The sequence below is a fragment of the Apodemus sylvaticus genome, chromosome X, assembly GCF_947179515.1.
Source record: "Apodemus sylvaticus chromosome X, mApoSyl1.1, whole genome shotgun sequence".
Classification (NCBI taxonomy): domain Eukaryota; kingdom Metazoa; phylum Chordata; class Mammalia; order Rodentia; family Muridae; genus Apodemus; species Apodemus sylvaticus.
This window is the reverse complement of record NC_067495.1, coordinates 45154266-45175969: the sequence shown is the minus strand read 5'-3', so window position 1 is coordinate 45175969 and position 21704 is coordinate 45154266. Positions and strand designations below refer to the sequence as shown.

Sequence of the window (21704 nt, the reverse complement as noted above, 5' to 3'; positions counted from 1 at the left end):
TTCTTCTCAGCAACTCATGGTACCTTCTCCAAATCAACCATACAATGGGTCACAAAACAACTTTCATCCAATACAAGATTGAAATAATACCATGAACCCTATCAGATCATCATGGCCTAAGGCTGGTCTTCAATAACAGCAAAAACTAGAGAAAAATACACACACAGGTATAAACTGAACAATTCTTTACTTAATGATAACTTGCTCAGGGAGGAAATAAAAAGACTTCTTGGAATTTAATGAAGATGTTGACACATCATACCCAAACTTATGGGACACAATGAAAGCAGTGCTAAGAGGAAAGTTCATAGCACAATGTGCCCTGCTAAAGAAACTGGAGAGATCTTACACTAACAACAGCACACCTAAGAGCTCTAGAACAAAAGGAAGCAAATTCACCTAGGAAAGGAGAAAGCAGGAAATAGTCAAATTCGGGGTTGAAATCAACCAAATGGAAACAGAGGAAGTAATACAAAGAATCAACAAAATAAGAAGCTGGTTCTTTGAGAGAATCTACAAGAAAGATAAACCCAAAGCCAAATGAAGTAAAGAGCAGAGATGCAGTATCCAAATTTAAAAAAAAAAAAAATCAGAAATGCAAAGGGAAATATAACAGAAGCAGAGGAAATTCAAAAGATCATCAGATCCTACTATAATAGCCTACACTCAACAAAGCTGGAAAATGTAGAAGAAATGGTTGGTTTTCTAGACAGATACCTCATTACCAAAGTTAAATCAAGAGCAGGTAAAGTATCTCAACAGGCTCATATTGCACAGGGAAATAGAAGTCAATAAAAAACCTCCCAATCAAAAAAAGCCCAGTGCCAGATGAATTTAGTGCAGAATTTTCTACCAGACCTTCAAAGAAGACCCGTATTTGTTGCCATCTGAAAGAATTACAAGGAATGAAATGGAGAGGAGCTTGAGGAAAATAAGGTCCAGCGACAGGCCCAAAGTGGGATCCAGCTCAAAGGGTGGTCTCAAGGCCTGACACTATTACTGAGGCTATGGAATGCTCACCAAAATGGACCTAAAATGACTGCACTCCAGAAGACCCAACAAGCAGCTAAAAGAGTCAGATGCAGATATTTACACCCAACTAATGGACAAAAACTGCTTATACCTGTGGCTGAATTAGGGAAAAGGTGGTAGAAGCCGAGGAGGAGGGCAACCATGTCGGAGGATCAGCAGTCTCAATTAATCTGGACCCCTGAGATCGATCAAGCACTGGACCACAAAACAGGCAGCACACACCAGCTGTTATGAGGCCCCCAACACACATACAGCAGAGGACTTCTGGGTCTGGGTTCATTCAGAGAAAATGCACCTAACCCTCAAGAGACTAGAGGCCCCAGGGAGATTATAGGTCAGGTGAGGTGGAGGGTGGGGACCTCCAAGTGGAGACAGGGGGTGAGGAGGAGGAACTAGATGTGGAACAGTCGGAAGGGGTTGATGGGGGTGGGGGGAATAAAATATCGAGTGTAAAATTAATTAATTAATTAATTAAAAAAAGAAAATAAGAGACACGAATTGTGATATATTTACATACTGATAAAATTAAAGCTTACTCTGAATTTCAATATATTTAACACTCTTTAAAATTCATTCTTTTTCAGGATCTTACAGTTTTACATCATATTTAAATTAAATTTTACCTCTATCTTTGGTAAATTTTTTAGCCTCTCAAATGTTGGTGGAAGCTAAATTTAGAATAATTTCTTAATACAAAACCAAATATTAAAATATTATTTAAATGTATTATCTTTATATATACACATATATGTGTTTTTCTGCTTTTCAAGTCACAGAGAATATGAATATAACTACCTTGCCTTTTGTTTTACACCAAAGCATATTTTTCCTGTAAACTCCAAACCCAATCCTCATTTCTCATGAAATAAAAATATAATGTGAGGTTTTATGCAGTTCTTGGCAGACATTTTTACTGAAATGACAGTCATGCCTGCTTTCAGAAGAATTATAATTATGTATTTAGAATTTTAAATGTTCTTCAGTGATAACTTCCAGATTTAAGGATTCCTTTACAGCCAATACAGTTTAGTGAGCAATTAACATCATTTTCTGACAGAAATACAATCTCATAGCTACTAGGTCAGCAAGGAAGATACTACATAGAAAAGAGTCATAGGAGAGTAAAAACACGTTCATGGGGCTCTTATGTCCTATATAAGCTGCAATTTCTCTCAGTTATCAATTAGGGTGACATCCTGAAGAGGAGCAGGAAGGAAAAAAGGAATCAGAAAATAAAAAATTATTTGTCTAAGAGATACTGGTTCAGACAATGAGACTAGATTAAATTGGTATTCAGGATGAGACCTTTTCCCTCACTGCCTAATGAAGGAGAAAATTGTAGGGTTCACAGAGACATAATGGAGATCTTGCATACTGTGAATGAATACTCCACCAAGACATACTACATAACTACTTTGCATACATAATATAGTTATGGCTATTTGTCTACTTAAAAATCAATAATGGATTGGCTGGAGAGATGGCTCATCAGTTAAGTGCACTGACTGTTCTCCAGAGGTCCTGAGTTCAATTCCCAGCAACTAGATAGTGGTTCACAACTATCTGTAATGGGATCTGATGCCCTCTTCTGGTGTGTCTGAAGAGAGTGACAATGTACTCACATATAGAAAACAAACACACACTAAAGAAATCCATAAGGGAGCTAATGAGTGTCCTAGTTTTATTCCTATGATAAATGTTATTACCAATGGCAATATGGGAAAGAAAGGATTTCTTTGGTTTATGCGTTCTGATCAGAGTCCATCATGAAAGTAAGTCAGCAAGAACCCAAAGTAGAAACCTGGAGGCAGGAACTGAAGCAGAGGTTAAGGAGGAATGCTGCTTACTGGCTTACTCCTCATGGCTCTCTTAGCACATGATCTTCTGCCTGGAGTTAGCATGAAACACAGTGGTGGGCCCACCAAGATCAGCTGTTAAGAAATGCCCCCTAGAGCCTGATCTTAAAGAGACATTTTCTTAAGTGATATTCTTTCTTGACCATAGCATGTGTCAAAGTCACACACACACACACACACACACACACACACACACACACACAAATACATATACACTAGTCCTTAGACTATCAATATTAGTAAAGTATATTTTATAATATTCCTGGGTTATTGTACTACTGTTGACGTTGAGAATTATAATCCTATGTAGCACATATTGATGGGGGAATGGATAAATATTAACTCCAAATTGCATTTCATTTCCATATACATATTATGTACCTTTTCAGTGATAGCAACTTTATAAATAAGCAGTCTTGTGAATACAGCTTTCATAGAAAATTTTAAGTGTTTGAATCTTTAAAAATATTGTTATAAATGTTGTGTAGTAATGAATACTACAATTTGCAGGTAGATACATAGTATTTCTGAGTGCCTATGAATTCCTCACTACTGTTGTGTATCAATACTCATTGCTCCCACAGTGGTAATGTCTTAACTCAAAACTTCATATTTAATTTCAAATTTTTTCTCCTCTCATCTTTTCTCCCTATCAAAGCCACCCCTTTGGCAATATGGAAGCGAACTAGGTGGTCAAGTTATACAAAAATGTCTGAAAACTCTTGAAAATGCTCTCCTCCATTATATATACTCATAAAGGGACAGTAGCCATGTTCAGGGCAGAGATTTTTGTAGTTTCCATTTTAAAATGATAGCATTGCTTCTGATGTTCTCACATTAACTTTCTACAAAGTATCATTACCTACAATTACTTTTAATGGAGCAGTTAAAGATCACTAAAAAGATAAAATTCTAGTATTTAGTAAAAAGTATGATATGAAGGAAGCAAAAATAGTTTCTGTGTGACAAAATGACTTTAAGTTATATCTAGAGCAAAATAATGATGTAGGAGAGGCAAAGTCCTTTTTGGAAGAAAATTGTTTAGTATTGGTGAGGGAAAATTAAAACTGGAACCTTTAATTCTATTGAGTTTACTTCTTGTATGTCAAGAGGAATAATATTCTAACTGCAAAGAACAGAGCAAATAATACTGACAGGGAAGTAGTGCCCAAGAGGAGTAAAGAGATTAGAGTGTCCCAATCTGCTTAGAATTAACTCCCAAGATTTAGACAAATTACATCTCAGGGTACTAATAAAAGTAGTCAGCCAAACGGCAAGCCACCACAGGTGCACCTGAAGACAAAAATCAAGTAGTTTGTGGTTTTATAAGAAAAAAGAAGGTGTGGAAATAAAATTGAGACTTTCTAAATAATTATTGTTGAAGTGGCTGGAAAACAAATTTCAAAGTGAAACCTGTGGTTCCTAAATTGCCAGAATGTTGTAGTCAGCTGCAGAAGGGCAACACATAAACAACCTTGTTGTCATCATCATATATTGTAAAATAGATTTTAAAAAGGAAACCAACATTTAAAACTGTAATTGGGCTATAACTTTTCATCCAAGAGAACATCTTTCCAAGATTATTTGCTATGAAGGACAAGAACGATTTGTACTGTATTTTAAAATTGGTCTTGATGGTCTCAGATTACAATCTTAAAGCTAGAATCAAATTTTCATTTAAAACATTTGCTGTGGAGAAGAACCATGGTTGTACTTTAAGTCATAAAGTGCATTTGTTTTAACTTTTTTGAAATAGATGGGTAGCCAATTGAGAAACCCAGAAAGAAACTATTTAAGAGTGTGTAAAAAGGGAAGACAAAATGTTTCAGAAAGTTGAAAGAAATCCTCACTCAAAGAAGAATATAAGTTAAAAAGATAGTGAGTTGGAACCACCCTCCTTGAATAAAGAATGTTGATGAAATGTAAACAAACGTAGAGGGACCATAGAAAATGTCTTCATGCTACTGATGGAAGTTCCTTGAAGAGCCACTATGTCTTTATTAGGTCAGAGTTAAGTCTCTGAGGCTATTATGGCATCCTCTTAGAACACTCACAATACAACCTGGCAGATGTGTTAGCATCGATTATACTTCATACTTGGAGTTTATTTATACATTATATCTACTCTAAAGAACTTGAGAGTGAGCAGCTCTTTAACATAAGACAGCATAATCAATCAACATATGGCTTATTAACTGAATAGAAATTTCATTAGTATATTTAGAGGGTTTCACTGGGGATTTCTGTGACAAAATTTCATATGTGTTTAAATAATTCATATAAAATGTTGGAATATATGCTTGCTGGAATTATAAAAATATAGCGAGTAGATAGGAAATAAAGAATAATAAGTTTATAATGAAGATTGTACCCAAAATAAGTTTATGTTAAAGTAGAAAGACTTTCTGGAATGTGCTGTAATGCTCATAGTCTTTGGGATTCAGTGTATTGGAGATGTTTTTCTGGCTTAGATAAAATTACAGAAGAGGTATATACAATTATATTTATATGATTCGAATTTAAAAGAGAATTCTAAGATACTCTAATTACATTTAATTATTTATATGTACTTTAATTATAATTAATTAGTATACTCTGTATTAATATTTAATGGAGTCTATTACATTATAACAAGAAAATTGAAAGCCAAATCTTCTCTTTTTATGTTTATTAAGTAGATTGACAAATATATTGTAGGAGGACCTACAACAACAATGGCAGTTGAGTTAGAAAAGGTCATGTATAGGATTACTTTTCTCAGAAAGACAACTGCATATTCTATAAATGAACCCAAAATTAGGCATAAGGGGACAGGTTATTTCCTGAGGTTGGCCTTAACAAAGAATGAATCAACAGAGTTGGGTGCCTCACTTCTTTAATAGCAGCAGAGTCAAAGAGATCTCTGTGACACTGTGGCCATTTAGGTCTACACAGTGTGATCCAGGCTAACAAAGGCTATATAATATAACCTGGTTTCAAAACTAACAAGAAACAACAAAATATATGATGAAATGACACACACAGATCTTAATTTAAGGAGAACTTTTACTGCCTCCTGGAAGCTGTGGAAGCTGATTATCTCACCTGGCAATTTACTGTACTCTCTTACTTTCTGGCTATTTAAGATGGGCCCTTTGTTCTCAAGTAGCAGTTTGCCCTGACTTCCTCCTTTTCTCTCTTCACCGGGATTCCTAAGGCCTGGCTGATAATCCGTCTTTGAAGTCGACTCACTGACCCCCAACCCCCGTTTTAGAATTTCAATGCCTTGCCTCGTAGTTGTTTACATAATTACTACCTTCCAACCACATGCAGGTTTTTATGGCTGTGCGTATGTATATGAGGATGGCTTGGGCACTCTGGTACTGAAAGCATTAATTTAGTCAGGAAGTTTTTGTTTTACAAGGTAAAAGGCTAAATGTTAGATAAGGATTTCTCACAAGAACTTGTTAAGACCCAGGTGGTATAAGAAACTTCAAACTCTTTGAAGGTTTGCTGTAAACTATGAGTGACTCTGGATTCTAATCAGAAAGTTTGATGACATCTGTAAATTGATCCTCTGTATCTGTTTCTTGAGAAACTTTGTTCCTAATTGCTGTTGCATTTCCTTATACCAAATGGCTATGATAATTGTGCCTGCCTCACTGGCTACATCTTTTGAAATGATAATACCAACTCTTCCTGTATAAAAATCCTTGCCTTAGAGCTCCAAAATACATTCAGTTTAAACCGCCTCTGTGTGTGTATGGTTTGTTCTGTCTGTCATCTCAGCCGGACCTGTGCCTTCCTGGACCAGAGGACCCTGGTTATCCCACAGCAGACCCACGGTCTGTAACATTTCACATCTAATTCCACCAAATAAATAACAAGACAAGATGGGGGAAATGTCACATCAGTAATGGAGAACATTCTGTATGATCAATTATTCCATGTAAGGCATAATGGCAATGAATGTATTTCAGGAATGAGCACAGTGTGTTTAGTGACTGTAGTAAGATAAAATTGATGATACTTTAGTAGTATAATAAGTGTCAAACCAGGGATCGAGTTGTCCCCTTTTCCCATACAAGAATGTCAATCTAGAGAACAATCTTCAGACTGGTGTATTTCCCTGGGGTTATGTGAAGATTTTCTTAGTGATATGAAGTCAGGAATGTTATGAGCATATTCACTTTCCAGATTCTTATCCCCTTTAAGAGTTTTGATGGGCTCCATTGCCATATTAAATTTCTTTGCCATTTAAATTTATTCTCCCAACCATTTGGTCTATGAGAGTTCTCCCTACTCTCAAGAACAACTCTTTGGAATCTACCAATGGTCATTGCTTCTGAGACATAGTCATTTGAGAATAAATATATAACTCCCAACACTGGTAATTGAAACCCATTTTGAATCAAGAATCATCAAGCTACCAAACACTTCCTCATTTCATTAATAAACTTGTTTCTGAGGAAACCTCTCCTGACTATGTTTGATATTTATTAGTCAAAAGCTTAGCATGTCTAGTTATTACTAGCCATGGATGTTAATGGTAATTGCAAATACAAATCAATTTAATGAATTTAAAAAATATTGAGAGAGCTTTACTGTTCCAAGAAATTGTTTGTAAAAATTGAAGTTCACATAGATATATTTGTCATACAAAAGTATGACAGAGTGTTTAATAAAAGATGTTATAGCATAAATACATACTGTATTAGGATATAATTTTTTGAGGGAAGTGAAATGAAAGTGTGATTTAAACAAGAAGCAGCAAAATATAAAATTTCTATTTATAAAAGATAAGTTTGTTCATGCATTTTTAAGTGGATGATGGTAGATAATATATTATTATGGTGTTTGCACTACATTTGATACATTCAGAGGAGGAAAACAATACATTTTATTTTAATTTATTTATATTTTTTTCAGATTTTCATACAAGAGTATGTTGTATTTATACTATTCTGCCCTTCTTTCTCTATCTCCTTCTACATTCTCCCTTCTGGCCCCTGTCAGATTATTCTATAAACACACACACACACACACACACACACACACACACACACACAAAATTCATTATCAAGGGAACCCAGGGCAGTAGCTTGAGGAGAGAACGTGGAGGAGCTAAAGCAGAACTCCTAACTACTGGATTGTTCCCAGGCTCACTTTTAGCCAAATTTCTTATGCCTCCGGGAAACTTCTGTCATGGAGTGGTATAGCTGACAGAGGGCTTGACCTTTCCACATAAGTTACTGATCAATAAAATGCCCCATAGTCTTGCCTACTTATCAATCTGATGAAGGCAGATTTCTATATTGAGGTTCCTTCCTCCCATAAAAATTTAACTTGCGTCAAGTTGAAAAAAAAATAGCACAACATACACAGAAAACACAATACACCCAGAAAACACCTTTTAAACATAAATTTTAAAATCCAAGTGGTTGAAGTGCAAGTTTTTGATAAGTGTCATGTGATGCAGGACAACATGGTGTTTTGCTAAGGCAAGATCCGTGGGGGGGGACATGTGACGTTTGGAGAGAGTACAAGTAGGACTCAATGGACAAAGATGATGTGCTTGCATAGCTAGCTTTGCAACATTTTGTTTCTCTTGTGTATCTGCTGATCTTCACTTAACTGAGAGAGTTACTGCAGGGAACTTTTCCTGGAGTTTTGGCTGGTTCTGTTCCCTCTAGCTGTGCCAATTAAGTGAAGGTCTGGCAGTTTCCACTGGATCATGCCTCCACTGCTGATTTGTGTTTTGTATTGAGACACTACTAAACTGGACTGCTGGCCTCCTGCCAATGGAGATTAAAATCCCCTCGATATTTACCTTCTTTTCTTCCCTATCTTTTGACGGTGGGCTAGAAGGGGGTTCAAAGCACTTGAAAACCCATATTAAGAGTTGGCTTTTAAAAATCTAAGTCTACAGAGAGGTATTCTACTTTCTAAACTAGTTTTACAAACTACTTTGCATTTAAGAGAGGTTTTTATGGAGTTCTCTTCTTGGGATTAATAGGGAATATTAAAATTCTTAAAAGACACAAAACATAGAGTAGATTTCTCTATGCCAACCAAGTGTTACTACAAAATATATTTGCATGATCCGTTCTAAGAATTCTTCCCTAAAGAAATTGCAGTTTACAGTCTTGAGAAGTTCGTTGTTTTAAATGGACTAATTGAGTTGGAGAATGAGCACCCTCTTCTGGCTCCCTGCTATTGTCTCTTGATGGATTTGTTTTCTGGCAGTAGTGTTCCTGCTTGTTGGTTGGAGATTTGGGAGATGAGGTAGAAGATCAGGATCTTTATTTTCATGTACCTATGTGACAGAGACTTCAGGTTCTTCCTGATTTAGACTGAAGTTATGTGCCATGGGGTCTCCAGGGGACAAAGGGAACATTTAACTTTCATAACTTTATTCCCACAGGGGTGGGTATTAGTATATATAATATAAAATCTAGATATGCTACAAGGTTTTTGTTTCCAGAGAGATTTGTGCATTGACTGTATCTCAGCTAGGTACTGCAAGGATTTGACAAAAAGAAAAAAATATGGCTTATATTTGCAAGGAATATGGGCTGCAGAAGGTATAGTTGTGCTTCTTTTGTTTTGGGTTTGCTTTTCCCATTCCTATACTGATAAGACCCATACATGAGATGACTCTTCTTAGAAGGGGGGGGGTGGTTCTGCCAGTTCTGGATCTCAGCCTGTTTTTTATTTATTTATTTATTTATTTATTTATTTATTTATTTATTTATTTATTTTTTAATCCTCGGCACTTGATTCAAAGGCTTAAAGTGACAGGCTCATGTTATACCGTAACCAAATTGGATATTTTATGCCTTCAGAGGGTCCCCTGCATAAACCAAGATAGCTGATGCATGGCCTCATTCCCTTATCCAAATACTGGCCTATAGCCTCTGTGAAATTATGCATTTGACTAAAAAAATTAAATTTTTCCTCAAAAAAAAAAACCTGGGAAATGGTTTTAATTGTCAGAGCAAAGAGGTAATATCACGTGTATTCATGAAATTTCTTACTCTGTACTTTCCTTTTTCTTTCATTTTCTCTCATTCTGTATGCCTTAACAAGACTTGTCCTTGAGTTTACCTGCACTTGTTATTGCTGTTGGAGCAGAACAATATGGTGGTGAGCACATGTTTTGTAATGGTTTTAACCTTCTCTGCCAGAAAAAAATTCTGGAAGACAGACTGTGCTAAAAATTGGAAGGATAATTGAAAGCATGACTCGACAAGGAAGCTTCCAGGAAGCTTCCATCCATGACAAGATGTAACTCTGTAGTTTACCTAGGGGGATGCACCTGTTTGGGGGCCACCAATACTGCTGTATGTAAGTCCTCATTTGCACTCTTTAATCTAGCCCAATAAACCTCAAAGTCAGGTTATGGATTGACTGTCATGTGTATCTGGGGTTAATGTACTTTCACTCGCTTATCCCAGGAAAAGTCAATATGACAGTCTTTGAAGATGCTGGTGGGTGATAGTTTACTGCTAAACTGGTACTTGATTGCTCAGAAAATTAGTTGCTGACCATTAAAATTACAAGTAAAGCATTAATAAAACTGCTAGAAATAAAAGGGACAATATAAATAAAACTTGTACATAAATTATGCCACCTACAGGGTATATTTAGTGAAGGAAAAAATAATTTTGTCTCAAAGCAAAACAACTGGTCCAGAAGGAGGAAGGAATAACCAATCTCAGTAGAGTTAGGGTCATAGAATAGGAATCTTATCTTACATAGTCAATGCTTGCTATGGATTTATCTGTAAGCTCCTTAATAGTGAATTTTAGCTTAAACAGAATCCTAGTAAAAATTTGGTTGAAAAGTTTTTTTATTTGCAAAATATTATTGTATTGGGATTTTTTTAATAAATTAAAAAAATAATTGCCAATCCTGGTGGCACAGGTATGTACTTCCAGCTTCTCAGAATCCGGACAAATTCAAGGTGTACCTGAGCAACTCTATGAGGCTCTATTATGATACTAAATATTAAGGGAGGCTTAGAGATACCGTCTCAGTGGTAGAGCTGCCCTAGCATGCACGTTGTGCTAGGTTCAATCCCTACTACTACAAAATACTACTTGTGTTCATGGTGTACAGCAGCATTTTCTGCATCTCTTTTCTTGGTATATCTTCAGTTTCATAAACTAGTTTTACAAAGTTGCTTAGGGGGAGACCAGGCTTCCCAAGAATAGAAAAAAAGACTGACAGATTGCTGTAGCTTCAGTGTCTTCCTCACCATAAATCTCACTTCTCTTTTTTGAAGAACATTTAATCCAAATGCCCTTCTATTATGTATCACTTTTCTGCCTCTTAAAAATACAATAACTTTAACTCAGAAACTCTGAATACCCAAGACACAATTCACATATCAAATGACTCCCAAGAAGAAGGAAGGAGAGGGCACTGGTCCTGAAAAAGCTTGTTCCAACACTGTAGGGGAGTACCAAGACAGAGAAATAGGAGGGGGTTTATTGGAGAATGGGCAGAGGGAAGAGGGCCTATGGGACATATGGGGAGGGGGGAACTGGGAAAGGGAAAATCATTTGGAATGTAAACATAGAATATAGAAAATAAAAATATATAAAAAATTAAAAAAACATTAAAAAAAACAATATCCCTTGTTCTGACTCTGGAATGTCTTCTCTAAGTACCCTGCTGACTCACCATTTGAAGAGAAATTAGTGCCCTGAAGTTCAAGATGGTGGGAAGATAGTGATTGACTTGAAAACACAACTGGGAAACATAGATGTCCTAAATACTTACAGCTGTCACCAGTAGAAACCCTCAGGTATTTTTCTACTAACTCATCTTGCACTTGGAAGCCCCCATATTTTGTTTGTTTATTTTGTGATGTTTGGTTTAGATATGTTTGTTTCTTGTTTGCTTGTTTTCTTTTTTGAGACAGGCTCTCAGGTCCCTCAGGCTGGCCTCAAACTGAGTGTATAGTTGATAATGATCTTGAAATCCAATGTCTTTGGTGTCTACCTTCTGGAATCTGGAATTACTAGCATTTACCTGGTTTGTGCAGTGCTTCATGCATGCAAGACAAGCTAGCAGAATCATATCTCAACCCTCTCTCGTCTTGTTTGAAAAGAATTGTGTTTGTTTTCTTACTGCCATTGCACAAGTACTGAAATGAAATCTCACTTGCCTGTTAAATTGTCCACTATTATTTTTCCCTGACAATACTCACTGCCATGTGAATGCATGATTCAGTTATTTAGTTACTGTAGTGGTCAGGTATTAGGATTCTGTTATATGTCTGTGAATTTGACATTATAGACAATTGCATTTCTAAAATGGAAAGAAAGAGCCAGCATGTTGGGTATATTTATAGACCACAGAAGAAGTCATTCTTGAGCAAGGAAACACCACCTCGGTCATCAATATGAAAATAGCCCATTTACTAAGCTTTAACTGAGTGAATTAAGTATTTCCGCTACCTGCTATTTCAATAAAAAGTTTAGAAAGCAGTAGTTAGACTATTATATGTCAGATAAACAGTCTACCTCTAGCTCATTATTGAGAGCTTTCATTAAAGATTAAAAGCATAAGACCCTTTATAGAAATTCTAAACTGGTCCCTGGATCTTAGCATTCAATTATCATTTGTGAAATTTGAAATCAACATAGTTTATGTCTAAATTGAGAGTACATTTGAAAATCAAAATTCAAAGGCATGCCTTCTAGTGGGCTGACTGATGGGAAAGGGCTGTGATTATGCCTCATTTTCACCCTCTACATCACAGATCTCATTGATTATGTTTCGCAGCTTGCTAAGGGTTCTGTGAGGTGATTTTCAAGATGAATATTGCTATTTGCAGGATTTCTTGAATAGGAGTATTTTAGGAGTAAATTGCACAAACCAAGCGATGTGCAGTCAATTTTCACTCCAGTGTAAACAATGTATTATAATAGAACCCTTAAGGCTTTTCTTTTTCTTTTCTTTTCTTTTTTTTTTTTTTTAACTTGGGTTTCATCGAATACCTTGCTTCACTTCATCAATAAGAATGAAATGCCAGGCAGGCAATGCTGACTAAAACTCATGTAGGACATTACATATTCTTGTTTTTCTAACAGGTGATCAAGAGTTGACCAGAAAAAAAAATTAATGACCTGAATGGCAGGGTGCCAGACCCTTTGCTCCTGGGATCACCATGACCACCAACTATACATAGAAAAAGAAAGGTTCTTTAAATGCAGGAAATGGAGCCAGGATATAGCTAGCTTCCTTCATATCTACTTTCTTTGCAATGACTTATAACTGAGACTTTTAAAAAGACAGTTTAATTGCCTGTGTTAAAAAGTTGGCATGCTTTCCAAACCATTTAAAATCTTTATTTTTTCATTTTGGGTAAAGTACAGCAAAAAATAACCCATTTTATTATTTTTAAATTTGAAAGTAAACATTTGGTCTCTTTAAGCAGAGGACTATACAGCAAGCCTAAAGAATGGAATCCATAATTAAATCAAAAAGATAAAAGTTGTAATGTTAATAAATCACTTTCTAGAGAGTAGAGACAGAAACTAGACAAAGAGGGATAATGAATTTGTTATTACTAACAGTTGTAACTATTTCTTTATTAAAAGCCAAGTATTTTGGTTGGGATTCCTGGGAGAATTTCTCCAGTTAGCAGACACATGGTCATATGTCCTCTTGTATCGGAATACAGACAAAAGCAGAAGAAAGGGTCTTAAGGAATAAAAAACTCTCAAAACCCACAAAGTGTAAGGAATATTCCAAAGAGTTTTCTGCACAGCAAGAAGCAGTTGTTTCTTCCCTCAGTGATTTAAACTAAGCTGTAGGAAGTAAATAGTACACCATCAAAACACTGCACAGCAGTGAGAGAAGTGACATGTGGCTTTGATAATGAAGTTCATTAACACAGAAAAGAGTGTCTTTGCCTCAGACTATAAGACTTATTTGTCAGAAACGTGTGTGCTGTTGATAAACAACAACTGATGTGACTTTTCAGTATTTGAGACTGAACTGGGGACAGAAAGTCATGACAGAGACCAGACTAAAGTCACTTTGGTCAACTCAACATGATCTATTTGTTTCATGAGATTTTGTTTTCCTTTTTGTATACATATTACCTGGGCAGAGATAGCTCGTGTTGAGTATCTACTATTTCTTTTTCCAAAAAGACACACATTGATGAACAGACTGTTACCTATGTGTTACAAAAGTTACAAAACCAAACATGGTTCCTAGTCGAGAGGGAAGAATTTGTGTCCTTTCTGATTTGTCATATGAAATCAATGACTTAAAGAAAATACTAGATCCAACATAATCAGGGATCTGGCTCAATTTATGATACATTTGACTCAAATATCTACACTTTCTTAGTGAGGTGGTTTATTCAGTAACAAACAACCCGAAATGATTGGATGCATCACTGGTAAAGACACCAGTGTCAACTGTGTCTGAGGATACTGTGTACTAGCTGAAGTGGAAGAACAAAATCCTAGAAGGAGTTGCTTCTCTGAATTGAAGATGTCCTTTGTCTAGCCGTCCCTTGTGACTACACATGCATTACTCAGGATAGGATGACTCAGGCATCAGAAGCCATGCCTTAGTGTCAGGATCTCCTAAAATTATTGATGTACGGGCTGTGTTATACATATACTTTAAAGTTAACTGATTATTTTTTCTCACTAAAGGTCATTGTTACTTATGAGTTTGAGTGTCAGACTGAACTGTGGCTCATGGCAGTGACTGAGCAGGCTGAGTTTTGTACTGGGGAAATGATGTTTACCTGGGACTTACAGAGTACCATGTGTTCTCAGTGCACAGCTAACAGAGTGTTTGATAAAAACATCAGGGGTGTAAGGTTAAAGGAAAACATTGCACTTTGCAAATATAACTCAATTTAGCTGGAACAAACCTTTCCACCACTCTGTTATTTTTATTCTGTCTTTAAAGCACAACTTTCTCTCAAATGTCTAGGATGAGAAATTTAGATAATAGTATATAAGATATCTAACAAATAAATACATATTAAGTGCAGTTAGAGCAGAGATGGAAAATGGACTGTACTGACATGATGTGAATGTTATGTTGACCATTTTAATAAAGATGCCTAGCAAATTCAGAGAGAAGCAGGAAATGCTGGTGAAATAATCACTACAATAACACCAAAGATAATGTTAAAACAGTTCTCTACTTAACAAAAATTCAAGTCTTCTGAGACTTCCCTAGCCCTATCGTTATGTTTTCTGATACAAAACAAAACAAACCCTACTAAATTAGTTTACCAAGGATCAACTCCAAATTAAATTCTTCACTCTCTAATATCCAGGTGCTTTCTGTACATTCTGGTCTTTCTTCAAGAAGATCCTTATTCATTTAACCAGAATCTTCTCTTACCCCATCTGCTTCCACTAACCCTGCTCCTGGGTAAATCATATTCTCCATTTGGAAGTGAGACTTGCTCCCTGTCTCAATTTCTATTCTATAAACGCCATTTCAGGAATTGAATTTATTGTGAAGATATGAATAATGTTTTCCTTGTCTTGTTTTAAGGAGTGACGAGATTCAAAGAAATCAACAAGTAACTCAATCCAATCAATTGAGTCATTCTTCCAAAAATGGAAATATAAGCAAGTCATACCCACCTTCAGGTCAAATGGTCCTGGTTGAGTTGGTTGATTATAAATTTCCAACTGGTGTCTAATAGGAGAGAGCCACAGGAGCAGGTGATCTAGCTGCTCTTCAAGCTGCCTAAAATCTCTTATGTGAATCTCAAGCTCTCTTTGTTTTTCAGGTAAAGCTCTGGAGACCTGAAAGGGAAAAACAATAAATAATTCTCATGGAATATATTAAAAAATGGCAAAAGTATTAATAAAGGTATTCTAGCAATTTACTGGTCTGTTTATTCAATAATACCTTAAAAGTTACTTATATTCCTTGTTCAAATCTAATTAATATATTAAGAATAACTGGATAATACTCAAAATACTGTATATAGTGTAGACATTAATGCCATTTTGTAGATGTACAATATACGCCTAAGCTAGGTGTATTGCCTCGCAATTGTGATACCAGAATAAGTGCGATGGAAACAGGTGAATTGCCACATGTAGGAGGCTGACCTGATATACAGGACAAGTTCAATGTTGACCGCCAGCGGCCACATACGAACCGGGTTACCTGGAAGAGAATTCTGAGGTTAACGGGAAGGGGGCGAAAGAGAAATGAGTCAAGAGGACAGTTGCCCATAGAGACCGACTTTACTATCATTAAGCCAATATTTATAATCTTAGGAAAAAACACCCTGCCCCCCAAATGGCCGAGAGTTCATTAGATCTTCTTCTCGGCGGGTTGTCTGCTTTCAGTCACTGCAGTTTTCTGTTAGTCTCCGGGTGGAGCTGCGCTGAGGTGAAATCGGCTGTATTGTTCCCAAGGAACTAGGGCTGGAGATAATGCCAGGGAAGGGTGGAGGCTGTAGGCCAGGAATGCTGCAGCTTGAATAGGCCAGAGATAACGCCTGCCTGGGGAAGGGTGGGGGTTGCCAGCCAGGAGGGTCACAGCTAAATGCTGTGGGGGGAAGGGACAGTTCAAGAGTAGCCAGAGCTACACACTGAGACCCTGTGTCTCAGAAAACATAAAAATTATTAACTTACCCACACTTACTCAGATGCGCACTACAATTAATTGACATCAAGGTCACATTCCTAAAATAAATTCTCATTTACTAAGTCTGTATGCCAAGTACAAAGCCTTTGCAATATTACAAAGCTATGTACCAAATTATTGAGGGTTAGTATTATGCATATAACTAAGTCTTCCCCCAAATAAGTGTGATTTATACTCACAGAATATAATGAAATTAATACCAAAGTAATATATATTTTTGTTGGTATAGCAATAATTTTTCTACTATATTTGCCTTTATTTTACATTTAATGGAAATTATGCAAAGAAATAATTTACTTACAAGGAAATTAGTAAAATTATAACCATATTTGCTACTATAGTTTGTGACACATAGTGTAAATAAGTGAAGCAGACATTGAGGAACATGACAGTTTATTGACAGGAAATTAACACAATGACTACTGGTTATTTTTATGAATGGCTTAGTATATATTAAGCACCATGGTTGGAAGTCTCACATTCATCGCTCCCTTTAATGTCCCATTACAATTTCATATCACTCCTGTTAGCATCTAAGTTTTAAACATGGATAACATTGGACTTAACAGATGCCAAATAGCTTTGGAAATAATATGCTATAGGGTCAAACATTGTTGGGGCTAATAATATAAGTTACTTAGATTTAAAGTCTTGTTTGGGCTTTTGCATAAATCTTAGCCCTGTTTTCCCTATCTTTCAGTGTCTCTTTCATAGTCTGGAGATAGTGCAGATACACTCTTAATCTAAGAACTAAATAAAGTATTCCTTAAAAATTGCTGAGAACAACTCTTTGTATGACAGTAAAAGACACTACAATGGCTAATTAATAGCAAAAGTTGTTTAAATCTTATTCAAACAGAAAGCCAGGATTAGTAACAGTGAAGCTATTTTCATCAGAATATGAAAATTAAAACTAATATGGATGAATAATGTCAGTTTGTAATGGTAACACTTTGTAATATTTTGACATTCCTTTTGTAGTACAAATATGATATTACAGTGTAAATCAATAACTGTATCATGATCAATGAGAATATGGTATTATCCTATGAGTAATGTGGAACATATTAGGAAAAGGATATAGGTAAGTACATTCTTGTCGTAGTTTCTATTATAATAGATAAGTATGTCAGTAGACTAAGCCATGCTACTTGTTTTAGAACTATTTATAAATTTTAAAGGACTCACCAATGAGCACTATTATGATCTTATAACCTCAAGAGATTTGATGTAGAACACAGACACATTAAACAATCAACTATTGTGTGGTGGGGAGAAATGTTATACAAGATTATATTACATGCAAATTATGTGGGTGGAAACAAAATGTAAATTATTTTATATATACTGTGTAAAAGGTATATGACTACTTGAGCAAAGAGTCAACATTCTAATCTGAAACAGGGACTACCAAGGTTGAACTTAGGCTCCATATTAAGATGGAGAAGATCTTGGGATCTGGCCCAATCCATGGCAATATCAATAGAAGCTATTGGGCCTGGATTTGTTTTGTTCAACTGCACCTGGAATGATGAAGCACTGAGTTGTAACAAAGTTCCCAGATTTATTTGGTCTAAATCTCATACAAGACTAATGGATGATTTCACAGAGTATCTTGATCAAATACTAATTTCAAACGAGAAAAATAAGTATAAATTTAACAATTCAGAATCTGTGGTGATCAATATAAATACAGTTTATGTAATTGTCATTGTGTGATCAGTTTTTCTTTCTTTTTTTTCTTTGAAAGAGATTTTGGTGTCTCAACATAACCCTGATCTTACATTTTGTTATTTTAGATTTTTAACAAAGTATTAAAGGACTAAGAAACAAAGAGTGATAGAAATGGAAGTAGCAGCTTATGTGGAAAGTGCTCTCTACATCTTGACCTTCACCCTTGGCAGCCTTTCCTTCAGTGGGTAAAGAGACAGGGACTTTCATTTCAGGCTTAAATCACAATTCTTTGCCTGCTTGGCCTAAAGCCACATAATCTTAGTTTTAAGTGACTTAGGTCTGTGTTCATAGGTTCAAGCCCATAGTTATGAACTTTTTGTGCATTCCTGTCCACGTATGTAGATGCAGAGGAAAGAGATTATACCATAACAGTAAATCTGTACTTGTGGTGCATTATTGATTTTGCATATTTTTTCTATCATTTAAACTAAATGTTTCATTTTTATCGGACAGCTTGCGACTCAGAAAGACATGTTCCGAGTATTTTAAAGCTTCAACTAACAGCATCTGAGAGACTGCAGATGGTGAAGTATCTGGAGATAATCTCCATTGCCTTTCCCTAATCTCTCTAAAACAGAACCATGGTATTCTTTTTAGCTTATCACAAAATATTTTACATTTTATGTAAGTACCATATGTAAAATGCTTATTTGTTTGTTTTTTCAAGAAATATCTTTATCTGGCCAGTTTTCTTTTGGTTTGTTTGCTTTTTACTTACTCATTTTCAGAAATTCTTTTTTTGAATTAATTTTTGAATTCACTTTATTTCCTCATAATAGCCTGCTCCCTCCTCTCTTCCCAGTCCATGTTCACAAATCCCTCTTTGTATTGCCCTCTCCCCTTCTCTACCATATATAAACACCAAAATTCATAGAACATTGAATTAAGGTCATAGATTTTATTTTCATCTTTATAACACATTCTTCCTTGACTATAAAGATGGAATAAATCCTGAGAGAATGAAGTTACAATGTTATTGAAGTTACAGAAATTAGTACAATGAAGAAGATTTGACTTAATTTCAAGTAATGGCATAGAAGTTTTGCCAAGAGTAAGATTTCAGCCTAATTTGTGGCATTAGGTATGTCCTTCTAGACCTTTCATTTCTACCATCATAACATTTACTTCTGAGTGCACATTACTTCCCTTTCTGAATTTTTATATTTTGAAGGAGATATGATCCTACACTTTACAGACCTTCAGCAAATACCTGCTGAACTAACAGAAATTTCCAAGTTTCATATTAGTTTATTTATTTTTCTTGAAAATATGTCTAGAGAAGTTAATTATGTATAAATATATAATGATTGCCATAAAATTATAACTACATATAATGCTATTTGAATTATAAATCATTATATATATATATAAAACGCATTATAAATCTTGAATTAACAGATGAGTATAATAAAGCACATCAGAATTTTCTACATGATCAAGAAAGCCATAGACAAAGTCAAAAGAGAAATGATAAGCTGCAAAAAAATATTAGGGACTCACATCTCTGATTAGGGGTCAATTGGCCTAACATATAAAAGAACTTCCGCACCTCAAGGATAACGACAGAGCGAACTAATCTTGGACAGTGGGGGCTCACAGAACCTCACCACCAATCAAGGACCATAGAGGATCTGTTCTTAGACTCATTACATTTGTAACAAATAACAGTAAAATTTAGGCAATCTTTATGTTTTTATTTTTTTTCTTCATTTACATTTCTTTTGTTATTCGATACATTTTTCATTTACATTTCAAATGATTTCCCCTTTTCTAGACCCCCACTCCCCGAAAGTCCCATCAGCCCCCTTCCCTCCCCCTGTGTTCCCACCCAACCCTTCCCACTTCCCTGTTCTGGTTTTCCCCTATACTGCTTCACTGAGTCATTCCAGAACAAGGGGCCACTCCTCTGTTCTTCTTGTACCTCATTTGATGTGTGGATTATGATTTTGGTATTCAAGTTTTCTAGGTTAATATCCACTTATTAGTGAGTGCATACCATGATTCATCTTTTGAGTCTGGGTTACCTCACTTAGTATGATGTTCTCCAGCTCCATCCATTTGTCTAAGAATTTCATGAATTCATTGTTTCTAATGGCTGCAGAGTACTCCATTGTGTAGATATACCACATTTTTTGCATCGACTATTCTGTTGAGGGATACGTGGGTTCTTTCCAGCTTCTGACAATTATAAATAGGGCTGCTATGAACATAGTGGAGCATGTGTCCTTATTACATGCTGGGGAATCTTCTGGATATATGCCCAGGAGTGGTATAGCAGGATCTTCTGGAAGTGATGTGCCCAGTTTTCTGAGGAACCGTCAGACTGATTTCCAGAGTGGTTGTACCAATTTGCAACCCACCCCCAGCAGTGGAGGAGTGTTCCTCTTTCTCCACATCCTTGCCAACACCTGCTGTCTCCTGAATTTTTAATCTTAGCCATTCTGACTGTTGTAAGGTGAAATCTCAAGGTTGTTTTGATTTGCATTTCCCTAATGACTAATGAAGTTGAGCATTTTTTAAGATGCTTCTCCACCATCCGAAGTTCTTCAGGTGAGAATTCTTTGTTTAACTTTGTACCCCATTTTTAATAGGGTTGTTTGGTTTTCTGGAGTCTAACTTCTTGAGTTCTTTATATATATATATAGGATATTAGCCCTCTATCTGATGTAGGGTTGGTGAAGATCTTTTCCCAATTTGTTGGTTGCCGATTTGCCCTTTTGATGTTGTCCTTTGCCTTACAGAAACTTTGTAATTTTATGAGGTCCCATTTGTCAATTCTTGATCTTAGAGCATAAGCTATTGGTGTTCTGTTCAGGAACGTTCCCCCTGTACAGATGTCTTCAAGGGTCTTCCCCAGTTTCTTTTCTATTAGCTTCAGAGTGTTTGGCTTTATGTGGAGGTCCTTGATCCATTTGGAGTTGAGCTTGGTACAAGGAGACAAGGATGGATCAATTCGCATTCTTCTGCATGCTGACCTCCAGTTGAACCAGCACCATTTGTTGAAAAGGCTATCTTTTTTCCATTGGATATTTTCAGCCTCTTTGTCGAGGATCATGTTGCCATAGGTGTGTGGGTTCATTTCTGGATCTTCAATCTTGTTCCATTGATCCTCCTGCCTCTCAATGCACCAAAACCATGCAGTTTTTAACATTATTGCTCTGTAGTATTGCTTTAGGTCAGGGATACTGATACCCCCAGAATTTCTTTTATCGTTGAGTATAGTTTTAGCTATCCTGGGTTTTTTTGTTATTCCAGATGAATTTGAGGATTGCTCTTTCTAACTTTGTGAAGAATTGAGTTGGGATTTTGATGGGTATTGCGTTGAATCTGTAGATTGCTTTTGGCAAAATGGCCATTTTAACTATATTAATCCTGCCGATCCATGAGCATGGGAGTTTTTTCCATTTTGTGAGGTTTTCTTTCATTTCCTTCTTCATAGTC

General features: G+C 35.9%; 1 protein-coding gene across 1 annotated transcript in view; it reads right to left on the bottom strand.

The window, feature by feature from the left end:
• Dmd (dystrophin) overlaps nt 1–21704 on the bottom strand; it is a 1772476-nt gene that overhangs the window by 762649 nt on the left and 988123 nt on the right. The window contains exon 44 of the mRNA XM_052170230.1: nt 15509–15673. Within this exon, the coding sequence (XP_052026190.1) occupies nt 15509–15673 (165 nt within the window). The remainder of the gene's footprint in view (nt 1–15508; nt 15674–21704) is intronic.